Source organism: Sus scrofa, chromosome 9, assembly GCF_000003025.6.
Source record: "Sus scrofa isolate TJ Tabasco breed Duroc chromosome 9, Sscrofa11.1, whole genome shotgun sequence".
NCBI lineage: Eukaryota > Metazoa > Chordata > Mammalia > Artiodactyla > Suidae > Sus > Sus scrofa.
Window position 1 is genome coordinate 67580851 of NC_010451.4, and position 25932 is coordinate 67606782.

General features: G+C 49.5%; 1 protein-coding gene and 1 long non-coding RNA gene across 2 annotated transcripts; one reads left to right on the top strand and one right to left on the bottom strand.

Annotated features, from left to right (window-relative positions):
- Positions 76-6349, top strand: LOC106504943. Its single transcript, XR_001298904.2, has 3 exons — positions 76-1393; positions 2090-2703; positions 6214-6349. It is a non-coding gene; the product is annotated as an uncharacterized LOC106504943 (long non-coding RNA).
- Positions 4267-20805, bottom strand: FCAMR (Fc fragment of IgA and IgM receptor). Its single transcript, XM_021063320.1, has 6 exons — positions 20183-20805; positions 17190-17250; positions 10612-10950; positions 8006-8774; positions 7300-7418; positions 4267-6367 (listed from the first exon to the last, which is right to left on the bottom strand). The coding sequence occupies exons 1-6, from the start codon at positions 20219-20221 to the stop codon at positions 6255-6257; spliced, it is 1440 nt and encodes a 479-aa protein (XP_020918979.1). The 5' UTR covers positions 20222-20805; the 3' UTR covers positions 4267-6254.

A 25932-nucleotide genomic window follows, 5' to 3' on the forward strand; every position in this document is an offset into this window, starting at 1 on the left:
GCTGCGTCTGCGACCTACACCACAGCTCACAGCAACGCCGGATCTTTAACCTACTGAGCGAGGCCAGGGATGGAACCTGCAACCTCATGGTTCCTAGTCGGATTCGTTAACCACTGAGCCACGACGGGAACTCCTCATTATAAATATTCTGTGTTTGTTTGGCCATTGGGTGATTTCAGAGGACTGCCTGAGGCCCTTCTTAAGGAGCTTGGCTCATAGCATCTATGATCTGGCAGCAGCCTCGTGTCCATGGAGAGAGCACACTTAAGGATGGAAACGTTGGCATGGCAAGTTGGGTGGTGGGCATCTGGGGTGTGTGGAAGAGGGGGTGAGGACTGCCACCAGAGTAGCGGTTCTGGTCACTGAACAGTGTTGGAGAGGGGGACGGGCCGGCCAAGTGTGCGCACCTGAGCCTCCCATGTTTTCTTTATTCTACACGAACTCACTGAGTCACCTCCTTCTCCCTGACCACCTGCCTCCCTGTGTCGCTGCCCAGATGTCCAATCACCTGTTTTCCTAGCTCTGTGGACTCCCATTCAGAGAGTGAAAACAACCTTTCTTCTGGACCTTCCTTGGGGGGGAGGGGGGTCTGTACCCTTTAAGTTTGGGGCCATTGGAGGCGTGAAGACAGAGACTGGTCTGGGCCTGGCTGTGTCTCGCCCTGAGAAAGCCAGGCATGATGAAGCTGAACGTGAAAGAGCCTGGAAACGGAAAGTTGGCCTTGATCCCAAGGCTCCCTCAATTTCCTCCGAGCCAGTCCCAAAGAGCTTTTATTCTCTGGTTCTGAGAGGCAGGAACAAAGGGGCAGACCTTTTCTGGAGGTTACCAAACCACTCTCTTGCCCTCTATTACCTCCATCCCCTGGCCAGGGAGGGGCGGAAGAAGGAAGATTTTCAGAGTAGACATCCAAAGTCAACAGGTGGAGTGTCAGGTGACAGGGCCCAGCCCCTCGCATAAGCCACTGGGGTCCTCCTGAAACCTTGCCGCTTCCTTGTTCCTGGTCTGAGACTGGCCTCCCGCCCCAGGTTTGCCTGGCTGGTGGCCACTGGAAAAATATCCCCCGTGAGCCTCTGCAGCCTGCGCCCATCCAGGCCTCAACATTCCCATCTGTACAATGGTGAACAATCTGCTGCCTGCTGGTGACGTGCCCTAAAATTAATTCTCAGTTGTCTGTGCTACAGGGAGCAAGGAGAATGTTGATAAAATGAAGAGTTTAGACAAGCGGCTTTTCCTAACTGGTCGGCGCCCCTCCTGCCAGGCTTTAAAGTAGCCAACTTCCCGATGCCCTTTCCCTGAATGCTTGTTGGAGGTGAAGTACAACATCTTCGGACAAAGTATGGGACAACTTGGAAAACGCCTTCAGTCACGGTCATCCTGGCTCTCCTTCTGTAAGGTACTCAGGGTTGGGGCGCCAGAAATCTGTAACATGAGGGACAGAAATGGCCCTTGTTGACCCTCTGCACCCAGAGCAAAACCGGTAGATCTAGATCAGGGCAGCAAACAAACCAAGAGTGAGAACTGGGCCAGAGTGTGGAAGAGGCAGCGCACAGAAGGCTCTGAGGCTGATCATGGAATGTACATCGTCAACAAAATGGGATCAGGAGGTCAAGGACAGCCCCCGACCCAGTGCCTCAGTGCTTGAGATGTCTGTGGGCCCCTAGAAGTGTGGCAGAGGGGACGCTCCTGCAGCCAGCACCTTGCTGCTGCCCGTCTGGGTTTCAGCTGACCCCTGGGAGAGAGGGCCGTGGGGTGACAACTCATCCTATTGCTGATAGTAAAGGCAGACCCATTGGGCTGCAAGGGCTGGTGCCTGTAAGCCAAGCTGTGTCACTTACTGGAAAATGGAGGGTTTGGTGGCACTGGATGCTGCATGCAGGGCCACTCACAGAGAGTGCATTTCCTTTCATGCAGAATCTCCATTCTCCATTCAGTGTTTGTAAGCTCTTAGCCCTGGATTATCTGTGCCAATGGAAAATTATCACATAATCCCTGTGTACTGGCTGAAGTAAACTCTAAAGTCTTTCTGTGGAAATACCTTTCTCTTTGTATCTGATTAGAGCTGTTATAAAACAGAGTCTATGTTCCCCAGACCTCACTGGCTCCTGCAGGAGAGGAAGAAACCCCCAAAGTCTTCGCAGAAAGCATGGGAAGTTGGCTGCATGGGCAAGTGTTTGCCCTGAGTTACTTGAGAGAGAGGGACACCCCTGCAGGCAAGTATCTGAGCTCGATTTTTACAAAGGCCAGTAAGTACCTCAGGGCTGGTGAATGCATTTAAAGCTCTAAGTTCCAGCTCCCTGAACTTTTCCACTTCACTTAGCGGGGACAGGAATAAGGCAGCTCGGTGACTGAAGAGAACGAATTACTGGAAATGGTCATGAAACTTTTACACACGGGCCTAAAAGAGGAAACCAAGGAATGTTCTGGAACCTTTAACAGGGAAGGGCCTGACCAGATACGCAGGCTGTAAATCCAAGCGCGAGGGCAAGGTGCTATGATCGAGGACCTAAGCCTTGGCTGTTTTGCGTTCAGGGCCCAGGAGTGTAGCTATTTCCTATCTCTGACTTTATCTTCTCATCTGTAAAATGGGAATTCTCTTCCTTACCTTACAGAAATGTTGGATCATATGCAACTTGTAATGTGAAAACACCTGGGGGCCTGCTATAGAGAGATACTTAATGAGCAGTAGCAGTGTTAAGCAGCCAGGTAAGAATGGGAGGGTTGCTCCCTAACCTGAAGAACATGCTCAATTGAGAAAAGTCAGTGCTTTCTTGCACCTTAGATTAGAAACCTCCATGGACACTTCCTTGATTCCAGCTTCAAAGACGGAGTGTCTCCCTGTCCTTCATCCTAGAGATGTCATTAAAAAAACAAAGCATTGGAGTTCCCACCGTGGCGCAGTGGTTAACGAAACCGACTAGGAACCATGAGGTTGCGGGTTCGGTCTCTGCCCTTGCTCAGTGGGTTAACGATCCGGCGTTGCTGTGAGCTGTGGTGTAGGTCACAGACGCGGCTCGGATCCTGCGTTGCTGTGGCTCTGGTGTAGGCCTGGGAACCTCCATATGCCGTGGGAGTGGCCCAAAGAAACAGCAAAAAGACAAAAAAAAAAAAAAAAAAAAAAAAAGCATGGACAACGCCCAGCAGTGGCTATGACCTCCTTAGCTTGCTTTACCTCTTGCCCTTTAATTCCAGGCTCTTGCCCCACTCCAGGCATCCGTTAGCCCATAAAGGAAAGCTGCAAGCATTCGGGGCTGCCCCATTTCCTTCCTGGCTAAGATTTCACTCAAATCTTATCTCTGCTCAGCTCTGAAGACTTTGATCTTGGCTCTGCTCCATTTCTTTGAACCTGTACTGGTTCCTCCCGCCAGTGGATGGCAGCTTTCCCTAGAACACTGATTTGGCAGGCTTTCCTATTTCTGGAAGCTGCCCCTGCCTCCAACCCTTTGGCCAACACCCTTGCTGGCCGGTCCTCTTCTTTCTCCAGGGAGGTGGTCAGGCAGGATGCCCTAACTTGCTGAGTCCTAGATAGCAAGTTCAGCAGAAGGAGGGGGCCAGGGGAGGGGTGGCCAAGGAAGCTGCTGAGGAGGAGTGGGGTCTGATCCTTCATATCAGAGTGGGAACAGGAGAGTCTCATGAGGTTTTATGGGTTAGTGCAGGGATTGGCAAATTATGGTCCTTGAGCTTGATCCAGCCTGTGGCCTGCTTCTGTAAATAAAGTTTTTTTGGAACACAGCCAAAGTCATTCATTTACAGATTGTCTCTGGCTGCTTCTGTGCTACCAGAGAAGAACCGAGGAGTTGCGCGAGAGACTGCATGGTCTGCAAAGTCTGAAGTATTTGCTCTCTGGCCCTTTGCAGAAAAGGTTGGCCGATCCTTGGTTTAGGGGAGGTTGCATCAAGCTTTCCCAAACAAGGAGTGATTTGAGGAACCCAGTCTTGTGAGGTTGCTTCACCAAAACACAATAGTTCAAAACTCAGGGGAATTTGCACAAGGTCCCTACCCCTACCCTGTCCCCACCTCCCACCCCCCACCGTCCCCCAGGGCTATTTCCAATGCACCTGAGTGTATTAAAAGCTTCAAAAAAAGTCCTGTGCAAAACCTGCTTGTTTCACCCACATTTCCCAGACTTCTGTGGTCTGCCAAACCTTTTTCTTCAAATACCTCTTAACTGTCAGAAGCTCACATTCTGAGGAGGCCCCTGAGAAACACCTGTTAAGCAGCATGACCCTATACAGCCTGGGTTCTCAGCCTAAGGAGAACCTAAGGAGCTGGGTGACTGTGGCTGCCTGGGTGACTGTGGGCCTGCTGCCTCATTGGTTGGATGGGATAAAGGTGGCTGTTCGATCCCTCTTAGAGGTCACTGAGCTAGTATGACCTGTAAGGGCAGGTCACTGAGCTCCTATGCATGAAAATGGTCTGAGGCTAGGATAATGGTGTCACTGATTTTTGACGAGGACTTTTGCTCTGAAACATTGTGCAGCAAAGGTGACATCGGGAAGGCACTAGGTCAAGGTTGAAAGTTCCCTTTTCTAGACCTCACTCCAAACTGGGTTAACCAAGTGACTTTTACCAAGGCACTTCCCCCTGGATCCTCAGTTACCTCACCCTGGGGTTTAGACTGGTCATCTCTGAACATCTATTAGCTCTGAAATACTGTGAATCCATTTGGCTAGAGGCATGCCACTGCCCTACTTATTCACATCAGTGGGTCTCTCTCCCCTGGACTGGGAGGACCCCCTCGCATTGATTTTCTCTGCACAGTGTCAGGGTTCAGCCCCAGCGATGAGGAGCTTAGCCGGAAGGATTTCTGGTACTGCTGACAGGGGAGGAGGCAGGGCTGAGCCTCCTGGGAACATCTTCCTGACAATTCTTGACTTGATATGGGGGCCTTTGATTCCCTTCTCTTCTGTCACTCAAGAGCTGCTCTGTCCAAACATGAAGTTTAGGCAGCTTGATGGCAGATCTGGCAAAATAAAAGAGCAGATGTGACTCCTGAAAAGACAGTGGGTTCAAGAGTGGAGCAAAAGTTCCCCCAATGGGCATGAGATAAAGTGATTGTGAAGCAGAATCCACATAAAATTCCTCTTGGCCACCTTCTCTCTTATCCGCTCCTCTTACCATAACCATTTTCTAACTCCATCAACAGCCCTTGAGACCAAGGATATATTTATAAACAGTTGAATAAGAGGAGCTTTATGAAGAAGATCTACTGCATCTACTGAAAAATACCCTCCTCCTCCATGAACTTAGGAAAATCCCAGAAAATCTTGACTGGGTCAAAAGGTTGACCACATGATGAGCGTGGGGCCAAATGGGGAGGATGGACTGGGTCTTGCTTTTGATCTGTATGTAGGGGCTCATGGGATCATCTAAGGGACTCCCCAGTGCAGGGGGATTCAGAGCATCTGTGTGGGCAGGGTCCCCAGAGGCCACTGAGCCCATGCCATTTCCATCAGCCATGGGCATTTATTGGGGGTCCTACTGAGTTAAAGTTCTTTGGGGACATGGTGAGATTAAAACACACTTACTGTCCTGGGGGAGCTCCTATGGCAGGATCTTGCATTGTCACTGCAGCGGCTCAGGTCGCTGCTATGGTGCAGGTTCGCTCCCTAACCTGGGACCCTCCAGGTGCCATGGGCACAGCCAAAAAAACGAAACACAACACAATTACTGTCCTAAGAGCTTAGAATCTATTTGAAAAGGATATAATTAAATTGGGTTGTGATGATCACAGTACAACTATAAATGTAATAAAATTCACTGAGTAATTTAAAAAAAAAAAGAAAAGGATATAATTAAATGAGCGCAGCAGGCTGAGTGCTAACAGATGTCAGAAAAGGGGGTGCCTTCCCGGGGCTAGGAACAGTGGCTGAAATTTCATTCATTCTCCACACTGATGGGAAGCATCTCATATTTTCAGACCTCCGGGAATGGAAATTCGACACTTTTTCCAGGTCCATCAGCTTCCACCAGTAATTAATAGATCCTTTCCTGCAGCCTTCGTTGGGTCACACTGTCAATTGGGGCTGTGAAACATGCTTGGCCTTCCTTGGTCCAGTGATGGGCAGCCTGTGCTTCTCCAGATGGAGTCCCCCCTCTGCTAGCTTCCCTTCACACAGGTGGAAGAAGGCAGGAGGGGGCTGGAGACATGGTATTTGGTCCTGGTTCTTCTCCCATGGTGACAGAGCGACTAATCCTCCATTCCTCGGGGTGCAGGGTCCCCGTCTGGGACAGGCAGGCTGGCGTGGAGAGGAGCATCACCTGGGAACATCTTCCTTTCCGCCTGGGGCAGCTGGTCCGGCTGGAGGCTCAGCTCCAGAACGTGTCATCTGAATCAAGGTGACTCTCGATGACCTTTCGACCTCCTGAGCTGCACAGACACAGAGCACACTGTGAATGTCCGGGGTGCTGAGTTTGACTCCCTGAGAACCACCCTCACCCTACCAGGCCTCAAGAATTTCCTGACACAGAAGACTTGCAATGGAGCCCTTGGATGGACTGGGATGGGGCCAGGCTTTGGGGCCCTGGGTCTGAGAATCTTAGCCCCTTCCACTCACTTCCAGAACATCTCACCCTTTCTTTGCCAGATCTAAACACCATGGAGCGGTCCCTTTAGAAGGGCTTAAAGCAGAAGTTCCCGTCGTGGCTCAGCAGTTAATCAATCTGACTGGCATCCATGAGGGTGCGGGTTCGATCCCTGGCCTTGCTCAGTGGGTTAAGGATCTGGTATTGCCATGAGCTGTGGTGTAGATCACAGACGTGGCTCAGATCCCACATTGCTGTGGCTGTGGTGTAGCCCAGTGACTATAGCTCCGATTCAACCCCTAGCCTGGGAACCTCCATAGGCTACGGGTGCAGCCCTAAAAAGACAAAAAAAAAAAAAAAAAAAAAAAAAAAAAAAAAGGGTTTAAACCTGGGCCCAGTGCTTAGGAGACCTTCAGCTGGGTCATAGAGAGGGTGCAAATGTAGTCTCATTCCACATCTGGGCCCTGTACTCCTGCCGTCTGTAGCCAGGGTTATTTGTGTGGTTCATACACCTACATTGAGCAATGACTTGTCAGCCTCCAAAAAGCTTCTCCTTAAGCTCTGGGATGCCATGGAGACATAGACACACAGATGAATTTCCCATTTGCTGAATAAAAGAAATCTAGGCCAAGCCTGCTTCAATAGCTCAAACTAGACTGCAGCATTTCTACCCCTTGAAGCCCTGGCTGGAACTTGGACCCCACCCAGTCCTGAGGGTGTGGGATGGGAACAGGCCCTCCCCCCCACCAACCTCAAGGCAACTGAAACCCCACTCACAGCTGCTCTTTCTCCGGAGCTTCCTTTGCAATAGAACCAGAGTTGTCAGCATGAGCGGGCACAGCACCGTGGAGAGGGGAGTCAGGATCCGAGAGAGGGTTTTCTCTTCCTGGGAAGAACTGGAGGGGAAGCAGCAGGGGGTGGGGATGCAAAAAGCCCAAGGGAGGGGAGGTTGGCACTGCCTCTGGCCCTTGCCTCTCATTCTACAGGTGCCACCATTCCCAAGGCAGGTTAATTGCTGAGCTGGGATTACGACCCGTCCCCTGCCTTCAGATTCCCAAGCCTCCCTCCCTTTCCCTTCCCCACCACCTTTGTGGGGGCCCCACCAACATGCCACAGTGGGAAAGAGGGAAGAATGAGGATAAGGGACTGGAAGCTTGGCATTTGGCGCTGCCACAATCTTTCCTTGTGGCTTCAGTGAGTCACTTCCCCACCCCCCACCGGAGCTTTGTTTCCTCATCTTATAAAAAAAAAAAAAAAAAAAGTCCCAAAGCTCCCACCTAATTATTCTGTGATTCGATTGTTAGGATTTTTTTGGCTTGAAAGCCCCTTGCAACTACTTGGTGTTCTCCCAGCAAGGACCCAGGAACGAGGGCGGATTCTGACTTGCAGGCCCCTTGCTCTTTGCTGTCTCGATGCTACAAAGGAAGGAGTGAGGAGGCGAAAATGGGACAGAGGTTACCCAAAGCAGTGCCTGGGGCTTTACCTCTTCACGGAGGAGTCCTCCCCCAGGGGCCTGAGGGGCCCAGCTGCCAGGGCCTGGCTTGGCGTCATGGGGGGACCACTGTCTCCAGCAGGGTTGTCTAGGTCCCCTTCGCTGCTTCCCTCCGCAGATGCCATCTCCATGCTTGTCAGTTCCAAGGTCCACACAGCTGCAGCAGGGTCGGGTCCTTTCTTGGAGCCCAGGGCTTGGGGCTTCGCGACGGACACTTTTTCTCGAGGGGTTTCCCACACCCATTTTTCAGAGACCAGAGTTGATGGCCTTGTGGTCCCTATGACCTTTCCAGCTGTGTCTGAGGCTAGTCTGACCCACTCTGTTTCCTCGCTTTGCCAACTGGCACTAGCAGTTGCCGTTCCGCTCTCCCTTTCACTGGCTGTAGCCTTCTTTGCTTCTGAACTTGTGGAGCCCCACACCTGGACATCTCCTGTGGTTTGGAACTCGCCTCTGATTGTTGAAGCTGGACTCTGTGTGGTGGGGACAGTTGCCCAGATGGAAACCTCTACCTGGCCGCCTGTCCCTGGCGCTACTGTCACAGTTGCTCCTGCAGTTTGCCTTTCCTGAGCTGTAGCTGAGGTTTCGATGGTTCCCAGAGTCAGAACAACTCTGTTCCATTCTGTCTCCTGTGCTTCTAGAGTCTGGATGGTTCCTGACATACATATGTTGGCTGCTGCGGATGCTCTACCAAAAGGCCCCGTGGTGAGCTTGGGAGCCACCCCAGCAGCTGGAGTGGCTGTGGGGATGGTTTTGGAAAGCCCTGTATAAATAGCAGAGAGAAACCAAGTGAGAAGGCCTTCCGGGCTGCCTACGAGATTTAGCAAAGGACGCCGGGCTTGAAGTGTTTGCTGCATGGAACACAATCTCACTAAGCAGTGCAGTCTTTGGTCAATATGTTGGATAAAATAAAAAATTGGGAAAAGCAGATGTATTCGCTGGGCTGTTGCAAATATTGACTTTTTCTGTTCCTATCTCCTTATATGCCCACCCATTCTCTATCCAGCTGCCCCAGGACCTCATGCTGTCCCTTTCCCAGAGGCCCAAGGCTCATCAGGTATTGCTCTTCAAATAAGAAAAAAAGAGGAATTCTCTTGTGGTGTAGCAGGTTAAGGCTTCAATGCTGTCACTGCAGCAGGGACCTCAGCTGCTGTGGCATGAGTTCAATCCCTGGCCTGGGAATTTCCACATGACATGGGTGCAGCCAAAAAACAAACAAACAACAAAAAAAAACAAGACCCAACAAAAATAAAAACTCTGGTAGGAGCAGAGCAGCCATTCTCAGCAGATGGTTAGGTAGCAACATCTGATTAAACAAGGTCACTGCCCAGACTCCGGTTTGTCCTTCCATCTCTCTGGAAGACTGGCCTGTCACTGCCTGGATGCCCTTTCTTGAACTCTGGCTGTCTGACTCTGGATCGCACAGGCCAGAGACCTGATGGCTGCTGGACATCTGCTAAGAGGCTCTGTCTTAGAAAGAACCCCGTCACTTTTTTTTTTTTTTTTTTTTTTGTCTTTTTGCCTTTTTCTAGGGCCACTCCTGCGGCACATGGAGGTTCCCAGGCCAGGGATCCAATCGGAGGTGTAGCCAGCAGGCTACACCACAGCCACAGCCACAGCGACGTGGGATCCAAGCCTCGTCTGTGACCTACATCACAACTCACGGCAACGCCGGATCCTTAACCCACTGAGCAAGGCCAGGGATCGAACCCGCAACCTCATGGTTCCTAGTCGGATTCGTTTCCACTGCACCACAACGGGAACTCCAAGCCCCGTCACATTCTTCTTCAGTGCTGCCAGTCTTACCTGCTCTGCCTGCCTGAGTAGAGACATCAGGAATAAGAAGCCACATTATCCAGCTCATCATCTTCTTGGAACTCTCTTCTAATATACATGACACAACATTCAGGGAATTGGGTGGGAGAGCTTATGGGCATTCGGTTGGGAAGTTTCCCCTCATAGCTACATTCCCTCTGAAGGTGGTTTTCCTCTGAAACAAAAGCCTACATCTTAAAGTCCTTTCCTTCCCCATTTTTCTTTTCCTTCTTTTCTTTTTGCTTTTTTAGGACTGTATATGGAGGTTCCCAGGCTAGGGATCGAATCAGAGCTGCAGGTGCAGCCCTACACCACAGCCACACTAGATACGAGCTGCATCTGCGACCTACACCAGAGTCATGGCAATGCAGGATCCTTAACCCACTGAGTGAGGCCAGGGATCCAACCTGCATTCTCGTGGATCCTAGTTGGGTTTGTTAATCACTGAGCCACGAAGGCAACTCCTCTTTTCTTTTCTTTAACGGCCACACCCTCAGCAAATGGAAATTCCTGGGCCATGGACTGAATCCGAGCCGAAGCTGCAACGTATGCCACAGCTGTGGCAATGCCATATCCTTGAAGCCACTGCACTGGGCTGGGGATTGAACCAGCAACCTGAGCAGCTGCCGTAGGTTTCTTAACTCACTGGGCCACAGCAGAAACTCCACCCCAGCATTTCATCATCCCTCCCTCGTGCTGAAAGCCCTCTTGGACCTCTGGGTCCTCTCTGGCCCCTTCTCCTTCCTAGCACTCATTTCGCAAACCTGACAGCACCCAGCCCCCACCTGCAGAGACGGTCAGATTCATGCTGAAGAACAGCAGGTTGTTGTTGTTCCCAATGCCACAGCGGTAGTAGCCCACGTCCTCCGGGGACAGCTGGCACAGCCTCACCACAAACAAGCCTTTTTTCGGGAAGTCCTCTAGGGCCACGCGGCCATGGTAGTAAGGGCGAGTGTAGCGGTTGGTGGACACGATGGTGTGACAGAGCCCTGTTGAGGGGTTTAGGCGGCACCAGTACTTCCTCTGGTGGCTGCTGATGAGCAAGGGGCCATATTTGCACTGGATGGTGACAGCTCCCCCAGGCTCCCCGGATACCAGCCTCGGTCCCTTCAATGCATTTGCGGCTGCAGGCAGAGAAAAAAAAAGTTCAGGGAGACGGAGTGCTGAGTTTGTCCCTGTTTGGGGAATTCTGCGCTCCAAACTCTGTCAGAATTAAGGAACAGGTCAGAAAATGCCTCTGGGAAAGTGATGCTTAAAAAGGATCTGTTTAGAAATATCAGAGCGTAGCCACTAAGTCAGGAATAGCTCCAAGATATGGACTGGAGCTGGGTCCAAGGCCTCAAATGAGACATGAAAATGCAAGAATAATCTTATCCACGATTTAGCTCATCATGTGATAGGTGATTGAGTACGAGCCTGTCCAGGGCCTGGGGCCATGTCACTGTGCTCCAATGCAGAAGGTCCACAAAATTCAGATGCTTCAAAAGCTACCATCTAAGCACCTGTAAGTGGGCCGAGGCAACAGCTGACAGAAGGCTCTGGTTTGGTTGCATGGAATGTAAAAGAGAGATGATAATAAAAACAGCTGAGTGTGCTTTCTTCTGAAAAGAGAGGGTGCAGGAAGCAGAGGGGTCTAAAAGGACAAAAGACAAAAAAAAAATTTGTATGTTCTTTTTAATACAAAAGCAGTTCCTGTCCATGACAGAAAAATAGGAACTATAGACAAGCAAGAGGGGGAAAATATAAAATGTGTATAATCTCATAAGCCACAGACAGTCGCTTTTAACGTGTTGTTTATCTGTCCATATGTTTTCCTTTGCAAGTTTTTGTACAAATGGGTAATTCTTACATAACTGTTTGTAGCTTAATGTATGAATTAACATCACTTGTACATGTTTTTACATCACTCGTATATCTTTTAAAATGTACTAGCGAAGGACTAGCGAATGCCTTTTTTTTTTTTTTTTTTTTTTTGCCTTTTCTAGGGCCACTCCCAGGCTAGGGGTTGAATCGGAGCTGCAGCCGCCAGCCTACGCCAGAGCCACAGCAATGAGGGATCCGAGTTGCATCTGCGACCTACACCACAGTTCATGGCAGTGCTGGTTCCTTAACTCACAGAGCAAGGATCGAACCTGCAACCTCATGGTTCCTAGTCGGATTCGTTAATCACTGAGCCACAACAGGAACTCCAGGAATGCCTTAAATTTGATCAAATGTAAGCAGAAACAAAGTTTATTCTTCCTCTCCCTACTTCTTTTTTAAAAAATTTATTGAAGTACAGTTGATTTACAATGTTGTGCTAATTTCTGCTGTACAGCAAAATAACTCAGTTATATATATAACTGCTATACAGCAAAATAACTGTTATATATATATATATATTCTTTTTAATACTCTTTTCTATTACAGTTTATCATAGAGATACTGAATATAGTTCCCTGTGCAATATAGTAGGACCTTGTTGTTAATCCATCTTATATATACCAGTTTGCACCTGCTAATCCCAAACACCCAATCCTTCTCATTGCCTCTTTATACTTGCTCCGGGACGTCTCTGCTCTTTGATGAAGTCTCAGGAATATTTCAAGTATAGTAGCTTTATAGTTTTGGTTGGATAAGAAAAAGTCCAGCTCAGTGATGGTTGCAATTTCAATCCCTTATCCATTGAAGGCTTTGCTTTTCTCCCAGCTGTGTTTGGAGGCCTGATGTGGGGGAGGGGGAAGGTGGGGTCTCTCACTTTGCTCGACCCCTTCCTCTGCTCAAAACTGCGGTAGGGCCCTTTGGGGACTGGGCGTGGAGGGGAGAAAGGAGAGACAAGGGGACACGCACTCTGCTCTTGGTGCCCTCTGGGCCTGGCCCATGTCCAGTGATGTGTCCTTCCCTTTGTGTCTCCCACACGGCTTGTCCGCGGCCTCCGGCTGCAGTTCCTTCCTGCTAAGAACTGCCTCCCCTTCTGCTGGCCTTTTATGACTTCTCCACCACCACCAAGCCCAGGGCTTCTGGCCGTGGGGTCACAATCCCCTCTGGGTAACCCTCTTGGTGGAAGCCCCAGTCCAGCTCCTTTCTGTGGGACCCACACTTGGTCCAGGAAGCACACCTTTGTCCTGCTGTCGGAGAAACCTGAGCCATGCAGCAAGCTTGTTGAGTGGCTTCCTGGAAGTTCCTTCTCTTACTTGGCTTCAAGTGAAGGGAAGTGATTCCTCTGGTTGCCCAGGGGCAGGTGGCAGAGAGCACAACACACTGACATCTTTCCAAAAAGCTCACAGGAGGCCCTTCCTCTCTAACCTCCGATGGTTCCTCAGGTGGCTGCATAGCAGACTATTTCTGGAAGAACCAGCTTTGCCATCTCTGTCCATAGTCCTGCCCAGGTGGTTTAACATCTTGCTTTAGAATGTGGGTGCCTGGCATTTTTCAGTTTGTTCTAGGTCTGTAACCCCTGAACCCGAGAAAGTTCAATCCTGTTGCCAGGACTGGCTCCATAATTTTCAGGGCCCAGTGCAAAATAAAAACGGAGGAGCCTTTGTCCAAAAGTTATGGAGGATTTCACCACGGCAGTGGTAGAGCATTAAGCTGAGCATCTTCTGAATGGGATTCTGGGGGACTGCACGGGGCACCTGCCCATCACGCTGGCCTGGCCTGTTGCATAAGTCTTGAGGTCTCCTTATAGCAAGAATCAAGGCTATACATGTCGTGGGTAATCCATATTCATTGTAGGTTTAATTAACTGACACACCACAACTATGCCATTATTCTAAATGGCCATTTATCATTCAAAAGCAAGATGATTTCTAAGTACAAACAAGGACCATCTCAGGACAACGGTGATGGTGGTGCCCTGATAAAGTCTTCATGCCCCAGATTTCAGGAACCTGCGGGTGATCTTCACATGGTAAGTGCGAGAGGATGAATGCACCTCATTAATTGGCAAGAGAGGGTGTGCTGACTTTGCAGCAGAGAGCTCATTAGGAATCCTTCACCAACTCTTGCAGTGCACATTTTTATCCTTTTATTAATACCAAACTTCACTTCCCTTAAAAACTCATTCAGTGGATGACTGATTGGTAGCTCTTGGTTACATATAATGAAGGTCTGGGGATTTTTTTTTTTTTTTTTTTGATATTTTTTGCTTATTTGTGTTTTTTTTCTTTTTTTTTTTCTTTTTTTTTTTTTGTCTTTTGTCTTTTGTCTTTTGCTGTTGTTGTTGTTGTTGCTATTTCTTGGGCCGCTCCTGCGGCATATGGAGGTTCCCAGGCTAGGGGTTGAAACGGAGCTGTAGCCACCGGCCTACGCCAGAGCCACAGCAACGCGGGATCCGAGCCGCGTCTGCAACCTACACCGCAGCTCACGGCAACGCCGGATCGTTAACCCACTAAGCAAGGGCAGGGACCGAACCCGCAACCTCATGGTTCCTAGTCGGATTCGTTAACCACTGCGCCACGATGGGAACTCCAAGTCTGGGGAATTTTGTTGCCTTCTAGAATTAAAGACAGGGCTGGCATCCTAGGGTCAAGGTGGTGCTCCCCTGGGGTCCCTTCAGTGGAAGTGGTGCCCTTGTCCTTATTCACCCATCGTCTCCCAGCAGTTGTCCATTGAATGGCTTCAATCAGGGACGTGGGAGTGCGGCACACAGTTGGAGGCTGTGGACTGGAACCTGCCTCGGTCTGAGGAAGCAGCACAAGGGGTCCACGGCAGGAGCAGTGAGAGGTGGGGTTGTGCCTAGGGTGGCTCCCATCTCCCGCCCACAGTGGGGTGAGAAAGGTATGGGTGTTTCCTCGGTCCAGCAAAGGGCCTGGATGGGAGAGAGCCGGCCTGCAGCCATCTGAGATGGGGTCTTCCGTGGGGAGGTGCCAAAGCAGAGCCTGAGGCACAGCCCCCTTGCAGGGCCCTCTGAGGGTCCACCAAGGCATCCACAAGAGGAAGAGCCCATGCTAGATCCCTGCCAGGCCAGGGAGCTCCAGGCCATTCCATCAAGGAAGAGCAGCCTGCCTCCTGCATCTCCTCCCTCCTGTGACTCTGCTGGGGTCCCAAGTGCCAGCTGCCTCAGGGGGAAGGAGAAAAGTCAGAGGAAGGGAGAAGGCAGCCCCCAGGCCACCTCCTGCCTTCCTGACGGCAGGCCTTGGGGACCGAAGTGGCAAATCTTTGAATGAAGATTAAATTATTGACTAAAATATTTTTAAAAAAAATTTTTGGGGGGTCTTTTTAGGGCTGCACTTGAGGCATAGGGAGATTCCCAGGAGTCAGCCACTGGCCTATGCCTCAGTGACAGCAATGCCAGATCGGAGCCACATCTGCAACCTACGCTGCAGCTTTCAGCAATGCCAGATCTTTAACCCACTGAGTGGTGTCAGAGATCGAACCTGCATCCTCATGGATACTAGTCAATTCTATTTTTTTTTTTTTTTTGTCTTTTTAGGGCCACGCCCTCAGGATATGGAAGTTCCAAGGCTAGGGTCAAATGGGAGCTACAGCTGCTGGCCTACACCACAGTCACAGCAACGTGAGATCCTTAAGCCATTAAGAGAGGCCAGGGATCAAACCCGAGTCCTCAGGAATACTAGTCCGGTTCGTTACTGCTGAGCCACACCATGAACACCCACTAGTCAGGTTCTTAACCCAATGAGCCACAGTGGGGAATCCCTAACCAAAATATTTAACTGAACACTTGAAATGAGCAAATGAGAACATTTGAGACTTAAAGGAATTAAGTTAGGACTATTATATGTTAGAAGAAAAATCATGAGCCTGCCTGCATTTTCATTTGGGGTCTGGGGAAGCCAATTCCTACTGCAAAATTTTAAAGGTGGCAGTGAGAAATAAAAATAAAGAGGGGAATAATAAAGTAAAATAAAATAAAATAAACAGGGGAGTGTGGTTATATTACAGAGAATTCTTGCTCAAATATTATCTACCTTTGACTCATTACAATTCAGATTTGTTTATAAGCCAAACGTAATTTTTTTTTTTTTTTTTTTTTTTTTTTAGGGCTGTACCTGCAGCATATGGAGGTTCCCAGGCTAGGCATCTAATCGGAGCTGTAGCTGCTACCAACCTATGCCAGAGCCACAGCAACAGCAACACCAGATCCGAGCCATGTCTGCGACCTACACCACAGCTCGCAGCAACGCTGGATCCTTAACCCACTGAGCAAGGCCAGGGATCGAACCTGCCACCTCATGGTTCATAGTTGGATTCATTTCTGCTGTGCCACAACGGGAACTCCTTCTTCTTCTTCTTCTTCTTTTTTTTTTTTCAAACATACTATTTAATTGTTTTTTGGTATTATCATAGCATTTACTTATTCACAATTATTTGTTAAGCATCTCCTTGGAGCTAGGTTCTAGGTACCAGGCATTCTAGGCACATATTCACTATGTTCCTTCATAGCTCCCTATTACCATCAAGATAAAAACCAAACACCACGGCATGGAGACAGGGCCATTTGTCAGCTGAGCCCGATCACCATACCAGTGTGCCAGGACCTGCAGAGCAGGGGTCCTGTCTTCCATCCATCTGACCCTAGTGCCTGGCACAGGGTAGGCCCTCCATCAGTGGGTGCTGATATTTAATACATGCATAGTTGCAATGCTTATCTAGTTTCTTTGTAGACTCTGAACTCTTTATTGGTTTTTTGGTTTTTGGTTTTTTTTTGTTTTTGTTTTTTTTTTTTTTTTGTCTTTTTGCCATTTCTAGGGCCACTCCTGCAGCCTGTGGAGCTTCCCAGGCTAGGGGTCAAATTGGAGCCATAGCTGCCGGCCTATACCAGAGCCACAGCAACGGGGGATCCAAGCCGAGTCTGCGACCTACACCACAGCTCATGGCAATGCCGGATCCTTAACCCACCGAGCAAGGCCAAGGATCGAATCTTCAACCTCATGGTTCCTAGTTGGATTCATTAACCACTGAGCCACGACGGGAACTCCGACTCTGTGCTCTTTAGAGTAGGGCAGTGTCTTTATCTATTATTTCCCAGGACTGGGCCTGTCACTTGAGTGTTTTTAGAATGAGTGGCACTAGAGCCGTGCTACCTCTGGCTTTTGCACACCCTGGAACCCATATCTTGCAAATACAGCTGTATGATCAACTTGAATTGGAAGACAGCAGAGACATAAAAAAACAGTGAATGTCCCAGAAATCGTCAAGTCAGGCACATGCCCTTTCGTGTGAGTTCGTGCCTCACCTCCTTCATTCTCCTTCCTCCCCTGGGCCCAGATCTGACCCACTCTCTGGATCAAAAGCCACAGGGATGCCCAAGCTACAGCGGGGGTGCCAAGTGCCCCTGAGCTGCCTGCCAGGCAGGTCTGCAGCCTGGAAGGTTGGGTCTGGGTGTGCAAACTCTGAGTCTGGGCTGTGTTGAGGGACTCACCCTGCAGCAGGCACAGGAAGAGGAGGAAGGGCATTTTCCATCCTGCCCTCGGATTGGTGACCTGCCAAAAAATAAAAACCCATTGTAGATGAAGAGTTCTAAGAGGAGGCAAGTGAGAAGCTGCGTGGGCAGCCCTGGGACCTGGGCCAGCACGTTCTCGCTCTGGGACCTCAGCTGGCTCAGCCCTAGGGCTGGATGGGCTCCCTCTAGGAGCCTAAGAACAGGACAGGAAGTGCCCTCTCTGAGAGAAGCAGAGCTCTGTCCCCATGGCCCTAAGCCTGCAGAGCTGGCTCGGGTCACCACCACCGAGGCTAGAATCTCCCGCTGTGGGACCCCAAGGCCAGCACCCACTGGCCGGTGTGCGGCTCTGGATCTGGGGATCATTGCATCGTAGAAAGGCTCCAGGCTCAAAGTCTACACCTTCGCTGGAATTGCGGGGCACTGGGAGGCTTACTCTGTCTTAGGGATTAGCTTTCTCTCCAGGGGAGTGAGCATCTGTACGGAGTAGCCGTGCCACTTGAATAAGATTGTGTGGAAGGACCAACCCGTGATTCTCATCCCCCTCTCTCCTCGCCCCTTGTTTTCTGCAGAAGGAAACTTGTTTCCTTTAGGGGAAGCTTTCTGTCTCCCTGGTAGCGCCTCCAGTCAGTAACAGGACTTATGTGTTAACTAAGTCGTTGTCTGCCCGAGGGTCCTATTCTCTGTTGCTTCTTCACAACTTCTAGAAAAGCCCTCCCTGGTCCCCAGACCACACAGATCTTTCCCTGTCCTGTTATCTCTCCCACTGCCTTGGGGAGCTCCTTGAGGGCAGGCTTTTGAGCCTCGAGGCTCTGAAATAGGATCCTGCCCTGCCTACTCTTGATGCACAGCTGCTATGAACAAGAAGCCCCCACTCTTCTGACAGACACCGTACTGGCCACTGCTCAATAGTCTTTGTTGCTTGATGATTAAGAAGACAGAGGTTGTAGATGATACTTCTTTTGCTGTCCTCTTAGGGTTTTCATGGAGTTTTATTTTTTTTAATTTTTATTCTATTTTTTTGGCTTTTTAGGGCCACACCCATAGCATAGGGAAATTCCTGGCTAAGGGTCGAATTGGAGCTGGAACTGCCCACCTACACCACAGCCACAGCCATGCCAGATCTGAGCTGCATCTGAGACCCACACTGCAGCTCACAGCCATGCTGGATCCTTTAACCTACCGAGCGAGGCCAGGGATCGAACCTGCATCGTCATGGATACTGGTCGGGTTCTTACCCCACTGAGCCACAACGGGAACCCCTCATGGATGTTTTTGGAGTGATTAAAAATCTGCTCTTTTAATCTATCTAGTGCCTGCAATTCCTGAAACCTATGGATTTTTTTTTTTTTCCTAAAGAAAGCAAATTTAGGAATTCTTTTGTGGTGCAGCAGGTTAAGGATCTGGCATTGTCACTGCAGCAGCCTGAGTTTGGGAACCTCCACCTGCAGCAGGTGCAGCCAAAAAAAAAAAAAAAAAAAAAAAACGCAAATTTAAGGTAGCCATTGTTTTCTTCTTCCTATGCTAATACATAACTCACTAATATTGAGAACAGGCTCTGACAGTCAATAGTTTGGCCCAGGGCAGGAGTCCCTTGCCCACTGCCTGCCCAACTAGCCTAAGCCACACAAGGCCACTGGCCAGTATGGGCTATAGACTAACGGAGGAGAAAAGGTGGGAAGGGGTGGGGGGTGGGCGGGGGAGAAGGCAGAGGAAGCAGGAGAAGGGGGAGAGGAGAGAAGGAGATAGAAGCCGTGGTTGGCCCTGTAATGCAGGTTGATGGTGCCTGGCCACCTCCACTAAAGCCTCTGCTTATTCTGTCCAGGACAGGCCCCTAGAGTGGTCAGATTTGGAAAAGTCCCCAGGCTTCGCTGGCCTCTGGTGCCCTGGGTCTTGGGCACTGTCATGGTGGCCTGAAGCCCTCCCTGCCCTCCAGAGCTGCTGGCTTTCTGCTCTCCCTCGGAGGCGCTCCCGGGTGTGCCCGCTCCTAATCTGTTGTTTGATTAATATTCACCAAGTCCGAGCTAATGCTGAGGCTGGTGCCCAGGTGCCAGCAGGCGAGTGTTGGGAATGGGCTAAGTGCTGACGCAGCACGTGCTGGGGCCAAGGTCTCTGCACCGCCTCTCCCTGTTCCCCAGAAGTCCACACCGATGCCAAGCTATCTCTCAGCTTCAGGAGCAGAAACCGCCTCTGAGGGGCAATGAGGAAGCACGGGGTGTGAGATAAAAATGCCTCCAAGGAGTTATCGGCCTTGATTGGAGGCTGTAAGAATAACAATCAACGGAAAATCTCCGAGTCACCCACCTGCCCATGACCTTCAGAAAATCTCCCAGGAGGGAGACAGGGAGCCCGAGCACGGGAGCTTGGGGCACCAGGCCTCTGTGATCATGTGCGCAGCATTTTAGGGGATGAGGGCACATCAGGGAAGCCTCTGGTCCCTGAGTCCTGCTAGGAAGGGCTCCACTCCAGCTTTAGCACTCCCTAAATGCCCACTGCCCTGCTGTGCCCCACTTCTCTCCTGTCCCCCCCACCACCACCCTGGGGCTGCAGACAAGAAAGGATGGAAGCCATGAGGTATAAAGGGAGGAGCACGGGACCAGGGGTTAGGAGGTTCCACGCTGCCTTCGGCTAACGGAACGACCTTGAAGCAATGCATCTTTCCTCTCCATGGCAACGCAAGAGCTTAGATGGCAAGAGCCCTGTGTTTCCTTCTCCTTCGAGTGCTAGTTGGTTCTACATCTCTCAGGGGCCTGTAAGGCCTCCTGCATTCTGCGGGGAGGGAGGGCGTGGGTGAGCAGCAGAGAAGAGACGGGAGGAAATGGCTTGAAGTCCAGAATCCTTCCCTGGCTCCCGCGTGCCAGGCCAGGCTGCTTGGGGCAGGGCACTTGAGTGCCTACTGGATGACTGCTGCTGGGAACTCACCACCCACAGCCAGAGACCAGCCCCCAACCTCTCTGGGGAAAGCCTTGCCTCACCTTTTGCTCTCCAGGCTTCGCTGGGGCTTCTCCATCCATTTCAGTCCAGAAATAAAATTCCACTTGGACTTTTTCTTTTTTGAGATGCCAGTGATTGGATGCCTCCTCGTTTCTTTTCTTTAAGCCTTGAGATGGAGTTGGGGGCCTGATGTGGCCGAAGGCAGCTGGAGTTAGCCCTGGAAGAAGGGGGGACAAAGTGTAGCCCTGCCACTCACCTCTCCTCAATTGCCATCAACTCACTTCACGCTGGATCTGGGTTTTTATTTCTTCTAAGAGGCAGCCAGCCTTGGTCTCTGGTCCTTCGTATGGTTCCTGCAGAACTTTTCCAGGGGTGATGACTGTAACGTCAAGGGAAACACATTGACCCACCTCCTCCTACCCTCATCTCCCCTCCAGCCCAGGATCCCAGACTTTTCAAGATGCCCCAGCTCAAGCCAGCCCCCTCAGGTCTCTCCTGGGTGAGTGATGCAACAATATTGGCAGGACAGAAAATTCAGGAGAGAAATTCCCCTGCTGTCTGGCTGGCAGCTGCTGCCTCCTCGCTCACTGAGCCCCTTCAACTTCCAGAGGAAGGCAGCTGGAGTTCCCAACTCCAGTTCAACTGCATGCCTGGTGGTTACCAACTCATGCCCTGGACAAAGCACAATACAGTAAATGAGATGATCTCCATGGAGAGGGAACACTGACAAATGTGGCTCATCCAGGGGGATGACGCATTTCAAAAATACCCCAATATTTTCCTTCAGAGACTATTTCATGGATGGGTTTTCCGTTGGTGGAATATGTGATCTGCCTCTTTCTGTTGGTTTTACAGCGACACTTAAGTGGCAGGCATAGCCCAACAGCCAAGGGGCTTCAGGGGACAAAAGTGCTGCAGATTCTAGTTAAAGACCCTCACCAGGACCCCTGATGGACTAGGTAGCACCCTTGAGCCAATTAGTGGTAGGAAAAGAAAAGAAACAACTCCATAGGATGCTTGGAGTGGGACTGGGACAAAACCATCTTGTGCATGTGTGTGTGTGCCAGTGACCAGGTGACAGCTGTGTGTGCTGCTGTCCCAGGCCTTGGTCATGAGCTCCAGATCTTCCTAAATACCTAGAGCCTCCCATGTAAGTTCAAAGGCAAAAAATTGGTGTGGCATGAGGTTGCGGGTTCGATCCCTGCCCTTGCTCAGTGGGTTAACGATCCGGCATTGCCGTGAACTGTAGTGTAGGTCACAGACGCGGCTCAGATCCTGCGTTGCTGTGGCTCTGGCGTAGGCTGGTGGCTGCAGCTCCGATTGGACCCCTAGCCTGGGAACCTCCATATGCCGTGGGAGCGGCCCAAGAAATAGCAAAAAGACAAAAAAAAAAGATGTGAAAAAAAAAAAATTGGTGTGGATGGCATGCCCTTAGCTGTGGACGCTTGAGCAGTGCACAACCTGATATACGGTGGCCCTGCCTTCAGAGGCTTTTCTCCTGAAATGAATGATCACTGTGCAGGTGGTAGAGAGGGTTGATGTCTGGCTAGAATCTCCCCTCCTAGCTCCTCAGAGAGCAGGACAGCCTTGTGATCGATCACATAGACTCCCTCCAAATTAATATCCCAGTCCTCCTTTGCTGCTAGAAAAATGATATGGGTCAGATTACTTATCTTCTTGAGACTTCGTTTTCTTTTTCTTTTTTTTTTTTTCTTTCTTTCTTTTTTCTTTCTTTTTTTTTTTTTTTTTTTGGTCTTTTTAGGGCTGCACCCGTGGCATGGGAAGGTTCCCAGGCTAGGGGTCCAATTGAAGCTCTAGCCACCGGCCTCTATGTCGCAGGTACAGCAACTCAGGATCCGAGCCACGTGTGTGACCTACACCACAGCTCACAGAAACGCCGGATCCTTAACCCACTGAGCGAGGCCAGGGCTCAAACCTGCATCCTCATGGGTACTGGTTGGGTTCGATAACCGCTGAGTCATGATGGGAACTCAAAAACTTTGTTTTCTTAATCTGTAAAACAGGAGAAGAATAGGACCTCCCTCATAAAGTTATTAGTTATTAGCGTGATAATCCATGTAACTCCAAGTGCTTAATATGCAGTAATTTCTCAGTAAATATTAGCTGATAGTATTAACAGCTTAGTTTACAGCAACAGGGAGCAGCTGTTACAATGATCAAAGATTGATCCGCACAAAGAGCAAACCCTCCCCCAAAAGTCCTTTTTGAAGGTTTTCATCTCTTTAGAGGTCTGCTGCTTCCCTTCTTTTTCTTTTGCCATTTGAATAAAGAGAAATCAGTTTATCTAAGGATATGTCTGCAATGATCTTGTGTTTAAAAATATTTGTCAGGTTTTCATTATTTTATAAACCCTGCAGTCATTTTCCATTCTTGAGGGTATCCTTTTCGATTGTGTCTGTTTTTGAACATCTTGAAGACTTTTTCATTAGTAAAGACATAAATTATAGGAACGTGTAATTTGTTGTGAAGCATGGGCCAGGGTTTTCTGTTTTTGTTTTTGCTTCTTTGTTTGTTTGTTTTGTGGCTGCATCTGTGCACATGGAAGTTTCCAGGCCAGGGGTTGAGGTGGAGGTGCAGCTGGGGCCTACACCACGGCCACAGCAGCACCCTGCATCTTTCGGTAACACCAGATCCTTAACCCAACATTGGGTCTTCAACCCAATGAGCCACAATGGAAATTCCAAGCATGGGCCAGTTTTCCGAGCACGGGCCCAGAGCCAAGATGGTCCCCTCTCTGAAGTTTATGGAGGGGAAAACTGTCCTGGCTACATCTCTTGGGAGTGTAACTGAATTCTCATGCCCAGCACAAAGCCACGGGTGGCCTCTTTGCACAGGTTTATGACACTATGACCTCTTTTTTTTTTCCTTCTAATTTTAAATTCTCATTTATTAATGTACCATTCAATCTTAAAAAAAAAAAAAAAAAGTGGCTCCGAAGATAGTTTTATACCATTCTTTAAAAAAGGAAACTGTTCCTTTTAACTTTACACCCACCCCACCTCCGAATTTCAAAACACATCGTTTAATTGTCTTGGTCGTGGATATTTCCACGATGAGATTTACTACGTCGCTCCCATAGCTCCTGGTTATCAGAAAATCCATGCTTTCCTTTATTGAAGGAATTTGGTCCTGCTGACGTTGCTGTATCCCTTCCAATATTCTTCATCCTCATCGTTGCTTCTAGAGGCATTTCCTCTGGTTCACTCTCTTCATCTTCATTAAACCTGCTGCTACTGAAAGGGTTTTCAGAGTAAGGGTTGGAACAGCTGCCTTAGGCTTACTTGAGCCAAGTTTGATGGATATGGCTGAGGCTTTCTTTGTCGTCTGACTACCTATGGCAAATCCAAACTTGGAGATCTTTGTAGGTTTTGTTGGGAGGTCTGCAGCTTCTTCTTCAGCTGATAGCTTCTCAGTGCTTCGACTGGAACTTTCCCCTCCATGACTGCTGCGGCTCCAGCTCACTGCGGCTTCTCAGGCTTCTCCTCTCCCACCTTCCCTGGCCGTCAACTTCCCCACCTCGGCCCCCCCTCCACCATGACTTTTTGATTACAGGGCCCAGACTCCAGAAAAAGGCTAAATAATACTTAGACCAAATGTATTTTATATGCTAAATAGACACACCCGGGTGAAAATCAGCAAAAAGAATGCTAACCAATGCAAGGAAAATAATTTGTGCGGTAAACAATCTGTACTGATCTCTTTCCTCTCCAAAGATATTTTCTAATGAATAGTTGAGAGCAATGTATAGAGGGAGTTCCCGTCATGACATAGTGGAAATGAATCCAATTAGGAACCATGAGGTTGCAGGTTCGATCCCTGGCCTTGCTCAGTGGGTTAAGAATCTGGCGTTGCTGTGAGCTGTGGTGCAGGTCGGCAGCTGTAGCTCCAATTAGACCCCTAGCCTTGGAACCTCCATATGCTGCTTGTACGGCCCTAAAAGGAAAAAAAAAAAAAAAGAGCAATGTATAGAGATGTTTTATGCTTCCACCTGGCTGGTGGTCAAGGCATCTATTCTCCTTAGACATCATTGCAAAGTTTTGTGCTTCACTCAAACCTATAAGCTTTTTGCCTCTCCTTGTTATTTGCAGCAGAGACCTAGCCCTCCTCCCCCTCCTCCACCCAGGCTCATGGTCAGAATACTGAAGGCAGAGGAAAACAGTGTTTGAAACACTTGGAGTACTAACAAGTCTTTTATCACTTCCTTAGGAACTCAGAGAGGAAGGTGAACTATGAGACTTGTCACTCCTCCAAATGATAACAGAACGAAGTATTTCTGTGGCACAAATAATCATTTTATAATGGCATTAGCAGGCTTTTACAACCTCAACCATCACTTGACTGATAGCGAAGATTGCAATCCAGCAACAGTCATACCCTTCAAGCACAGAAGAGGCAGCCAGGAGAGTGCTAAGACGGTTTGAGTGTCTGCTGGTAAAAGCACAGAGTAGAGAATCCCGGGAGATCATTTCATAGAGCATTTCATAGATTGGACATACAGTCTAAGACCTTAGCTCTAACTCATCTCAGGATGCTGCCATAGACCGCTATGGGAAAACATGACCTTAGCGTGAGCTTTCTGGAATGACTTGAGTCTGGGGATTTAAACAAATATATTTCTCACTGGTTGGAATGATTTGGTTATGATGCTTTTTTTTTTTTTTTAGTGCACACCTGCAGCACATGGAGGTTCCTGGGCTAAGGGTCAAATTGGAGCTGTAGCCATTGGCCTACGCCACAGTCACAGTAACACCAGACGCTTAACCTACTGAGTGAGGCAGATCGAACTTATACCCTCATGGATCCTAGGCAGGTCCTTAGCCTGCTGAGCCACACCAGGAACTCGTTCTTGGCAATTTGGTGCCTCTTCCAGGGTGGGTACTTTCTGGTGGTGGGCTCTGTGATACAAAGAGCTTCATGCCTCGTACCGCTCCCGCATCCATCCACGTGTCTGACCAATCTTTCATTCTCCATCCAGGCCTCCATATATATCCTAACACCAGGCCATTTTCCCTTTCACACAAAGCAGATGACTGGGGACACTGCCCAAAGTTCTGCTTATTAGAAGGGCTTTCTCTTGCCACTCAAGGCTATGCCTGTAATACAACTACTGCTTACTTTCAACTTGGACCCACATTTTGAAAAAACTTATCTGGAAATGAAGCCTGTGTTTTGTTCCCTCTGCTATGTGTGCTCCTATATGGTCCCTTTTGAGCCGATGGAGGGTCACTGGTGCAGCAGTGGTTGTGGGGATAAGGGGCTGGGCTCCTTGCTCATGCAGCCTGCTTGTGCCAAGTCCTTATTGTGCTTGGTCCCCGTGGTACCACTTCCCATTTATGATGACTTGCTGCTGGCCTGCTTGACCTTATGACTTAGTAGGTGTGATAGCGCTCAGCTCATGGTGGGCAGTTCCAGATGCACACTCGTCTGGTGTCCCGTGTTCAGGGATTATGTCTCTACCAACGCCCAGGACCGTGTTAGCAGGTAGTTTTCAAAAGACACACAGGAGGAGTGTTTTTATGTGTGGAATATGCTGCCTCCAGAACCAAAGAGGCTTGTCAAACAGGCTGCTTCCTTCACTGTGGTGGGAGGTGCCAGGTGTAATATCTTGTCTTCACTTGGGATGAGAGTTCCTGACAGGCCCTTGATCATCGGACCTCTAAACATCTTGATGAAGTGGCGGTCCCCTGAAATCACCACAAGATTTACCTCCTGTCCTCTGAGGCATGTGCTTCTTACTGGGGCCTCCAAACGACTGTGCTAGCTACTTCTA